At 48.7% G+C, this 11,007-nt stretch overlaps 1 protein-coding gene across 2 annotated transcripts in view; it reads right to left on the bottom strand.

The window, feature by feature from the left end:
• SYVN1 (synoviolin 1) overlaps window positions 1-458 on the bottom strand; it is a 5,362-nt gene extending 4,904 nt beyond the window's left edge. Inside the window, exons 1-2 of one of the 2 annotated variants that reach the window (XM_027856234.1) lie at window positions 310-458; window positions 112-204 (exon numbers count right to left, since the gene is read on the bottom strand). In XM_027856234.1, the coding sequence (XP_027712035.1) occupies window positions 112-204; window positions 310-441 (225 nt within the window). In that variant the 5' untranslated portion in view covers window positions 442-458. The remainder of the gene's footprint in view (window positions 1-111; window positions 205-309) is intronic. The other variant, XM_027856235.1, reaches the window with a different exon arrangement.
• Window positions 459-11,007: the final 10,549 nt, after the last annotated feature.

The raw sequence follows: 11,007 nt of genomic DNA, 5'->3' as shown, positions 1-11,007 counted from the left end.
CCAGGTCCCCCAGTACCGACACCAGGTCCCTCCAGCACCCCCACACCTGGTCCCTCCAGCACCCCGACACCTAGTCCCCCGACACCCGGTCCCTCCGGCACCCCGTCTCACCTCCATCTCGGCAGCTCTCAGCTGGCCAAAGAACACCTTGCCCATCACCTTGCCCAGCAGGAAGACGAGCACGAAGGCCTGGATGTACAGGACCTGGGGGTGGGCGGAGGCGCGGGGCGGGGTGAGGGGTGCCCGGGGGGAGGGGGCGGCGCCCTCCGCGCCCTCCCCGCCCCCCGCCCGCCCCGGGCCCGCACTCACGGCCATGCTGGGGCTGGACTTGGTCAGGTAGACCACGGTGGGGTAGAACTGGTGCTTGAGGTAGTAGGCGTGGGCCACCACGGCCCCGGTCAGCGCCAGGCTGGCGGCCATCATCACGGCCGTGCGGAACATGGCCCCGGCCGGGAGACCTGCGGGGCGACGGGGCGCGTGTGAACGGCCTCCGCCCCCCACGTGTCCGCGGCACCCCGGGGCGGCGGGCCCTCGAGCTCCGGGGCTGCGGCACGCGAGGCCGCCCGGCCGCCCCACCCCCCCGGGGCCCCCGCCGCTCCTCCCCCCCGCCCCAACCCGCCCTCACTCACCGGGAGCTCGGGGCTCCCGAGCCCGCTGGTCCCGCGGCGGCGGCGGCGGCGGCGGCGGCGGCGGCGGCGGCGGCGGCGGCGGAGATAACACGGGCAGCGGCGGGGAAGCGCTGACGGGGACCGTGACGGGGGCGGTGGCGGCTCCACCACTTAACAACACTCCCCACCCCCTCCGGGCCGGAAGTGCGAGCCGCAGACACCTCACTTCCGGCCGCCGGGGCGGCGGGGTGGGTCGTACCAAGTGCACCGCCCCTTGCCCCCCGCGGTCACCAGGGAAGCTTTCCTGATCTGAGCTTAATCTGCACTTAGACTGCCGCGGGGCGTGGGGAAGGGGAGCGATGGAGCACGTCCTCGAGGGGACGCAGGCTCTCGGGGAGTCGCGTGTCCCCCGCCTCCTGGGCCACACATGGTATCTCCCGGACGACCAAGATGAGGCTTTTACCCTTCGTTGCCGGGAGGGGGGGAGGCCCCTCTCCCGGCGCGCAATCCGAGAGCTGAACCATTCTCAGGGGTGGACAGCCAAGAAAACTGAGATGGGAGACCCCAAGGGAGGGAAGGGAGAAGAGAGAATGAGGCGGACAAGACCTCCTAGAACGCAATAAAAAGCTGTGGAAAGCGCGTCCCCCTTGGGAAACGGAGCAGCATCTTCCCGCTGGGAAAATATCTGCATCTCGAACCCCCCCCCTTAGGTCTGTGGAGTGAGATGGGTCGCCGTGGCTACATTTGATTGGTCAGATCAGAGGCACGCGGACCAATAAAAAATGTAAATCCGTTTACCAATAGGAAAGCAGGCCTCGTACGGCTGTTGCTAAGAGGAACGACCCTGGAAGCCAAGCCGACTGTCAACAGGAGAGGAGGACTCGGAGGGTGGGGGCGTGGCCTCGCGGCCAAGACTGCGGGGGCTGGAGAGCCGCAAAGGCGCGGAATTAGGAAATACGAATTCGTGAAGTGCTCTAGAATCCTGGGCTGCGTAGGGTGGCAGGTCCATTAGAACATATGGGCCGTAGGGGGGCCGAGCTGGCGGCTCGCACCTGGCCTGACTCTCTTTGTGACCTTGGCCCGGGAGGGCATCCTTTCCCCTCTGGCCCAGATCTTGCCGGGCGTGGCTTTTTCCCTGTCTCTGCCTCTGGACCTCCTCAAAGTCTTTCCCGCTGGGAGACGGGAAGTAGCGAGGCCAGGACATCTCTGTCAATTACTGAGGACCTACTAGGTGTTACCAAACCCAAGTGAGACAGTCTGCCTCCTGGGCCCTTCCATTCTAACGGGGGAGACCCTGCATATCCGGCCCAAGACCGCAGGGAAACAATGTAACCTCGGAGGGAAACGTTTTGGTTTGTTACTTTCTGCTGCCCTCCTCTCCGGGGGTCCTTCCGCTCCAGCTCTTGGGCCGTCCCTTCCTCCTCTCCCGATCCTGATTCCCCAGGCTGCCCAATGCTAGCGGCGGGATCCTGCTCAGGGCTATCGAGTGGATGCTGGCTGCACGCTGCATTCATTGCTGCCACCCAGCAGGGCTCGCCTCCCATGTCTGGACCCCCGCTGCTCGGGTGTAGCAATAAGGCCACCGTAAAACCAGGGAAAGGGGCATTGAGGGAGGTGGGGAAAACGTGAGGCGGTTGCCGCCGGGTGCAAAGGGGGAAGCCCCACCCACTTAGTATCTTGTGAGTTGGCACAAACACTTGACGTTCAAAAGCTCCTGGTGACATCAGAGTTGGGAAGAGGGTACCTGGACCAGATGTTGCCCTGCAGAGGACTTATCTGTCCTCAAGCAGTAAGAAGCCTGAATGCTCAGAGAACAAAGGGAAAGGTTTGCTCAAGTGTGAACAGCAGGCTGCCCCCTCAGGTAGTGCTGCTAGGGCCTTCCCCCACAGGTGTGGCAGTGCCCTGACTTGGGGATCTTCTGGGGACAGCCCCCCCCCCGAAGGGCTTGACATCTGGACTGATTATATCTGAAGGCTGTAGTTCTGGCCAGCGACTGATCTAGATTCTGAATAGTGGGAACTTACAGGGAACCTTGGGGCAAGTGGGTCTTAACCTTTTTTTTGTGTGTAGTGAAGCCTCAAAATAATGAATAATTATTATGGATAATAATGGATCCCTATTCAATAATACTTTAAAAATGCATAAAGTAAAAAACATACAATTGCAAAGGAAACCAACTATACAGAAATACATTTATCAAAATGTTTTTTAAAAACAAGCTCTGGACCCCAAGATAAGAGCCCTTCTTGAGAAGTTGTTTCACTGATAGTAACATTGAAAAGAATTTTCCTGAAGTCCTGAATATTCCTGAAGGTGGGGTTGTTTGCAAAACTAGAGTGTTTCTTTGGGTTGGGTAGGGTAGGGATGTACTGTGCATATGGTAACTATTAACATTCAATACAAAAATGGTAAGTTTTTTTGCCTGGAGAGATTCATATTCCAAGAACCTTACATGGGATGTAAAATGGATAATTTTGATTACATCCTTTTTTTTGCACAAACAAAACCAATGCAGCCAAGATTAGAAGGAAAGCAGGGAACAGGGAACATAATGTTTACAATAAGCTTCCCAGATATATGCCTCATTTCTCAAATACATAGAGAACCGAGTTAAATTTATAAAAATATGAGGCCTTCCCCAATGGATAAATGGTCAAAAGATATAAACAGGTAGTTTTCAGAAGAAATCAAAGCTATCTATAGTCATATAAAAATGCTCTAAATCACTATTGACTAAAGAAAAGCAAATTAAAACAACTCTGAGGTACCAGCTCATGCCTATCAGATTAGCTAATATGACAGAAAAGGAAAACAAATGCAGGAGGGGATATAGGAAAATTGGGACACTAATACACTGCTGGTGGAGTTGTAAAATGGTCCCACAGTTCTGGAGAACAATTTGGTACTATGCCTAAAGAGTTATTAAACTGTGCATGCTCTTTGACCCAGCCATACCATTAGTAGGTCTGTATCCCAAAGAGATCAAAGAAAAAGGAAAAGGACCTATATATACAAAAATATTTATAGCAGTTCTTTTTGTGGTAGCAAAGAACTGGAACTTGAAGGGATGCCCATCAATTGGAAAATGGCTAAACAAGTTGTGGTATATGATTGTGATGGAATACTATTGTGCTCCAAGAAATGATGAGCCGGATGCTTTCAGAAAAACCTGGGAAGACTTACATGAAGTGATGAAAAGTGAAGTAAGCAGAACCAGGAGAACAATGTAAACAGTAATAGCAACACTGTAAGATGATCAACTGTGAATGACCTAGCTATTCTCAGCAATAGATAATTCTGAAGGACTTATTTTTTTTAAATTTTGGACTATTTAATTTTATTTCCCCCCTACTTAATAGTGTTTTATTTTTTCCAATTATATGTAAAGATAGTTTTCAATATTCACTTTTATAAGATTCTGAGTTCGAAATTTTTTCTCCCTCCCCAAGTTGGCAAGCAATCTGATATAGGCTATATATATATACAATCATATTAAACATATTTCCATATTAGTCATGTTGTGAAAGAAGAATTAGAACAAAAGGGAAAAACCATGAGAAAGAAAAAAGAAAAGAGAAAACAGTATGCCCAAAGTCAACTTATGATGAAAAATGTTATCCACCTCCAGAGAAATGATGAAGTCTAAATGCAGATTGAAGCTTACTTTTTTATTCTTTTGGTTTGTGTTTTCTTTTGCAACATGGCTAATGTGGGTGCACATGTATAATCTATATCGAATTGCATGCCTTCCCAAGGAGATGGGAGGGAGGGAGGGCAGGAGGGAGAGAATTTGGAACTCAAAATAAAAAACAAGAAACAAATGTTAAAAATTTTTGTTTACATGTAATTGAGAAAAAAATTAAAAAACAACAAAAAGCTGCATTTGGAAAGCCCAAGGAAGAGAAGTAGCCCAGGTCATACTGAAGCTGATGAAGAAAGGGCAGGTGGAGTGCCCCAAGCACCTGAGGTTACCTCTGGTAAAGCTTTTAAGAAGGTGAGAAGGTGCCCCGAAACAAGTGGCTGCCTGGTGGCAGGCTAATACGGAGGCTGAGGAAGAAAGGAGCAGTAACGCTAGAACAGGACCAAGTTAAAGTGAAGTGAGTGCACAAGGGTAGGTGATGCAGGTAGAGTTTTCGGCCTGCAAGCAGAGGAAGACTTTTTGACAGAGGCTGACAAAGAGTTGCTTCAACCCTGAACGGGGACTCCCCAATCGCTCCTCCTCTTCTCCCTCTGCTGCTTTCTGTGGCTCGGTCACATCATTCTGGGGAGGCCTTCCTTCTCAGGGCATCCATCTCTCTCCACTTCAGAAGGAGGCTCCAATATGTTCTGAAGCTCTAATGGTACAAGTGCCCCTTTTCTTCCCTTTCATCTCTGTTCTCTCACTCTTCCATTCTCACTCTCACAAAGGTACAATCTTCCATCTCCTACCTTAGGGAACCTTCCCTCTGCCCCACTTGTGTTTCTTTTAGGAATCCTTCATCCCCCTAAAAACCTAGAGTGTTGAGAGGCAGCCTTCAAATCCTTTGCCATCTCCTCTAGGAGGGAATTCAGCCCACATGTTGAACAGAGATAAGCACTGGACTGTGGCAGAAATGCAAACATCACACACTCAGTCTCAAGTACTGCACAAATTTCCCCGTTCTCCATAATGGCTGAGGATTTCAGCAGCCTTTCTTAGAATTACTTGTGGTGTTTACACTGCAACACTTAGCACCTGGTTAAAACCACAGATGGCCAATTGTTAATTTTAAAAGTTAAAACATTCACAACCAAGTTGTCCCACCCACCAATCCACACTATTAATTTCCTTACTTTTTATCTGCTCCACCAGCATTTCTCCCTTGACTTTCGAACACCTTCTCCTTAACCTTTTCCAGTCACTCTCCTTAGGCTGCGCTTCTGAACCCCTTTACCCACCTTCATCTTTGCTTGTCCTTATTCTTGCTTTTCTAATAAACTAGTTGTCCTCTGGCTCAGTAACTGGGTCTAAACTTTGTTTTCCTTCAAAACGTCCTCAATTTCTACCCCATTCTGCCAAACCTCACCTCTGCTCTTATTCTGAATCAGCTCCATGATGACCTCCTTTACAATCAGCTTCTGTTTTTCTCCTGTCACTCCAGTGTTGGGTGGCTGATAGAGATCAAGGTAGGGGGTAGAGTGTGGCAGGGAGAGAGGGCAAAGGGGCACAAAGAAAAAGAAACACTGGGCCAAAGGAGGGTTACCTTGGGGTTGTGTGTGTCCGTGTGTGTCTGTGTGTGCGCTAAAGGAGGTTTCATGCTGAGCCCTGGGAACAGCTTCTGAAGAGAGCAGAGGAATCTCTCAGGATATGGAGGCCCAGCCCTGTTGCCCAGAGGGGAAATACCCTAGCCCTGGAGGTGATCAGAGGTCACCTCCCTGTCCTCTCCACTAGAGTCCATGCTGGTGCCTGGCAGGATGACCAGGGTCAAAGCTCAGCCCAGAGCTAAGGATGAAAACCGCTCTGCTGGGACATACCTCCCAAAGACTTGGGCAGCATTTGGTGGGAAGTCATTGGTGGGTCTGTAGATTTCCTTTAAAGGTCTGTTCTCAGCGGAAGGCAGGAGCTGGCTGCCTATAGCACATCTCCACGTAGGTGAACACACAAATGCCTCGTACTCATCCTGTCCCCAAGCGAGCTCCTTAGTCTTAACCAATGAGTCTGCATCTCATCTGACTCTGTGACCCTACCATGCCCCATCTGCCACTTTTGAAACCTGAAGTCTAGGTTTTAACAATTGATACGGACTTTGGAGATCATCACATACAACCCTCCTCACCTTACAGAGGAAACTCAAGGGAAAGCAAGAGGTCAGGTCTGTCCAGGGTCAGAGCTAGCAAGAAGCAGGGCCGGTCTACGGACCAAGGCCCCCCAGTTCCAAGGCTGGGTTGTTTCTCCCACTGGCCACAATGTTCCTTGACTCTTCCTGCCCCTGGATCCCCTCCTCATCCTGCAGATTCCATTTTTGCAACGTCTCCCCCCTCCCTGGATCCACAGCCACACCCTAACAGACTCACTACCTGGCCGCTGGTGGCTTCCTGCAAGTCTGTTTTCTACTCTCCCCTCCTGATCCATCCTCCCAACAACCCCCAGTATAATCTTCCTTCTGTGGAGATCTGGCCTGGACTGGCACTGCTGAAAAGACCTCTGGGGGCTCCCTCTTGTACCCCAAGTTCTAACTCCTCTGCAGGGCACCCAGCACCAACTGTCCTTCCTCTCCAGTATAATTGGACTGCCTCCTCTCATTCCCCTCCATGTGCTCTACGAGCCAGGTAAACCCCACCATTCCTTCTCTTCATCAGTCAGTAATCTCAATTTTGCTCCTGCTCCTTATTTTAATTGTCTGGTGGGCCTGGAGTCAGCAAGATAGGAGCTCAAATTCAGGATCAGACACTTACTAAGCCATGTGACCTTGGGCAAGTCACTTATCCTGTTTGCCTCGGTTTCATCTGTAAAACGTGGATAATAGTATCTACCTCCCTGTGTTGTTGCGAGGATCGAAAAAGGTATTTGTAAAGCACTCAACACGATGCCTGGCACACAGTAGGCACTAAATAAATGCTAGCTATTATTAAGTGTTGCTTTTAAACAACAAATATTAGGTTCTGTTTTCTCAGTCACATTTTGTGGGTTGGTTCATCCCATTCATTTTCACAGGTATGACCGTTAATTGTGTACTATGTCCAAATGATTTTCTAAAAATTTCCTTCTTTTTGTTTTCCAACCTCTTTTATGAAGAGGGTGCTGGGCCAAGAACTCACTAGGTCTAGCGCAATTGGCTCTGCCCCTGTCCCTCTGCTCTTTTGCCCACAGCCCAATAAGTCTTTATTTTCTTCAGCTCTCCTTCAAAATCTAACATTAGTTTGCTTTGCCTAAGACTAATTCTGCCCCAACCTCATTCCCTCTTATCCCCTTCTTTCCCTTTCCTTCCTACTTCTCTGCAGAGTGAAATGTATTTTCATGCCCATCGCCCACGGATTCTTCCCTCCTTTGACCAGTTTGGAGGAGTGAGGTCCATCTTGCCTATTCCCTACTCCTCCCAACTCATTGTTCCTAGCTTCTATGGACAACAAACTCCAATCACATCAGATAATTTTCCCCATCTTTCTGCTCCACCCTCCTCTCCACTGTATATTCCTCTCCCTTTCCATTTTTTTTTTTTTTAGGCAACTGGGGCTAAGTGACTTACCCAGAGTCACACAGCTAGTAAGTGTCAAGTGTTCGGTCTGAGGCCAGATTTGAACTCAGGTCCTCCTGACTTCAGGGCCGATGCCCTACCCACTGTACCACCTCGCTGCCCCCCCCTTTCCATTTTTTTTTTAAAGATCATCAAGGCATAACAATCACTCCTCAGCCCTCTAATTAGACTTCCTCAAGTCCCCTGATGGAGTTAGGAGGAGATACATGTTTCATCTCCCCATATGAGAATGTAAATGTTTATCTGTTTTAGTCCCTTATGATTGCTCACTCACATTTACATTTTTATGTTTCTCACGACTCTGTTTGTATTTCAAAGTTTCTTTTTGGCTTTGGTCTTTTCATCAGAAATGTTTGGAAGTCCTTTATTTCATTAAAGATCCATTTCCACCCTGTAATATTATACTCAGTTTTGCTGGGTTAAATTATTCTTAGTTCTAAGTCTACAGAGTTTGCTTTCTGGAATATCATTTTCCGTGCTCTCTATGCCTTGAACGTTATGGTCGCCAAATCTTATGTGACCCTGTCTCCTTGATACTTGAATTTATCCTTTCTGGCTACTTAGGGAATTTTTCTTTGACCCGGCAGCTGTGGATTTTGGCTGTAATGTCCTTAGGAATTTTCAACTTCAGGTTCTTTATAGGAGTAGCTATGGATTCTTTCTATGTCTACTTTGTCCTTAGGTTCTAAGAGATCTGGGAAGTTTTCTTTCATAATTTTTGGAAACTGGATGTATACATTTATAATTTTGGTCATGGCTTTACATGATCTCTTGTCAATCTGTTTTCCAGGTCAAATTGGAAATGCAAAAGGGAAAATTTACCCAGTGGACAAAGAATATCTACTGTCCAAAACATCTTCTTGTCGGCAAAGAAAACAAGTGAGAGTTCAATAGTTCTGCTTTTTTTCTGTGGCCAATTTTAATCATCTCATCCACACTCAGTAGCCATCACCTGACCTCTTCTATTCTCCTATGTTCCCCAATACAACTGAAAAACAATCCTTCAATTCTCCTTCGTTTTCCTTTGTGGACTCTGTTCTTAACACTTTGGACAATATTTGTACGAGATTGTTTCAGGCCTTTTCACTCATCCTCTAATACCTACCATGACTCCCATCTTCTGTGTAGGAGTTTTTAAAACTGGACTTGGCCGATGAGTTGACTTCATGTCAGTTGTGAGACCTTCTCATCCCTTTGCCTGCCCACCCCTGTGGGATGTCTGAGAGAATCCCATCTGGCCCTTGGGAAATGGTGAAGGAAATGAAATGAAACTAACCTGCTCCCTGACCACAAGTCCATGACATCTCTCTCCTCACTCAGTCCCCATCCCTATCCATCCTTTTCATGATGTTACACTGCTGTGCATTATGGTGCACCACATGATCCAAGGAAGCAGGTGACCAAAAGAAAGAGAACAGACTCTGGTGGCTGGAGGTGGGTGGCTACATGAGTCACTCAAGCACAGTGTGTTTAGAGAAGCAAAAGGGCTGGTCACATTGTTCGTGCTCCAGGGACGGCTCTGAGGGATCTGATGCAAACAGCCGGCAGAGACGATGCAGAGATGAAAACGGTCCATATGAAGTGGATGGTGGAAAACAGGCAAATGAACACACCGAGAGTGGAGCAGTGCCTCAGTCCAACTGCTCTGGATCTCAATTTGGAATTATACTTTACAAAGTCATGAAATGGCACGTACCTTTTGATCCCAGTCCAAAGACAGTGAAAGATCCACATATATATATAAAAAGATACTGATAGGAGCACTTTTAGTAGGAACAAACACCTGGAAGGTAAGTGGATGAGCAATGAATGGAAAATGCAGAACAGTACTCACATACTGGAAATCTTCCGGGCTCTAAGATGGGATGACTATGAAGAGTTCTGAGACACTTACTAAGACTTGTTTCAACTGATAAAGGGCAAGGCTGGGGGAACATTCACACAATGACCACAGTAATCTGGGAGTGCCGAGATGGACTTTGATCTGCAACGATGGACCCATGGAATTACAGACGTCGGCCCTTAAACAGCCATAATTCTGTTAGTCAGGAGACTGGCTTGGACCACTAACAAATTTCAGTGATCCCAAACTTCTCCCTGCCCTAGCAAAAGCTGTCTCTTTTAACATTCATACTTGAGAGTGATGCAGATTACGGGATGCCAAGAACTCAGAAGACTCAGAATGATATACGTCCCAATAGGAAAAGAGGCCTCCAAATGGGGCTCCGTGCTACTCCTTACAGGACACTCCATCTCCCACCTCCACGTCTTTGTCCTGGCTGTGCCTCTGCCTAGAGTTCTTTCTCTCTTTACCTCTGCCCATAGAAACTCCAGCTTCCTTTCAAGTCTTAGTTCAAGGGCAGCCTTCTATGTGAGTTCTTTCCAAATGGCCTCAGCTACCAGTGCCCTCTCCTGAAAAATTATTTTATTTTTACTTACCTGTGTCCACCTTGTCTCCCCTCAACAACCTCCAAGAATGCAGAGTCTTAAGGTCTGAGGTTTTTCACTTTTTTTTTTGTTTTCAATCAATTGGCATGTACTAATGTCTAAGACAAGAGAGAATCAGTCCCTGCCTCACAGAAACCTGCATTCCAATGGAGAAGCAACATCGATCCGCATATATGGAGAATATATACAAAAGGAACACGGGGGAGTTTGGGAGGGAGGGCGCTGGCAGCTGGGGATCAGGAAAGGTTTGTGTACAAGGCAAGACTCCAGCTGTAACTGGAAGGAAACTGGGGATCCTAAGAAAGGCCTTGACACGATGGCTGGCAGCTGGGAAGCCCTTGGAGAGGCTTGTGGAACTGCTCCCTTCTCCCAGACCACAGACCCTTCCCTGGGACAAAGAAAAGCAGTTCGGCAAACCCAAGGGCCACCAATCTGCCTCTGGAGCCCCCCACCCTTTGGGGGGTATGTCCTGTGCTTCCTCATCTGTCCTTCAGGTCCAAGGCTGGTCAATGAAATGAGTCTGGGTCTGACTCTGTGTGTAGTGTTCCCTTCACCAGAGGAAAAGAGAATATTCTGCAGAGACAGGATCACAGCACTCCGTGGAGGGCAGTGGGGCACAGACGAAGGGACTGAAGACCAGGGAGAGCAAGGATTTGCTCCAAGCTCCTGCAGCTGGTCACAGGGTCAGAGTGCACTAGACCCCAGATCTCTGTCTGGCCTCCCTGTCCAGGACACCT

Source organism: Vombatus ursinus, unplaced genomic scaffold, assembly GCF_900497805.2.
Source record: "Vombatus ursinus unplaced genomic scaffold, bare-nosed wombat genome assembly UNPS02011369.1, whole genome shotgun sequence".
NCBI lineage: Eukaryota > Metazoa > Chordata > Mammalia > Diprotodontia > Vombatidae > Vombatus > Vombatus ursinus.
This window is presented reverse-complemented; position numbering and strand designations above follow the sequence as displayed.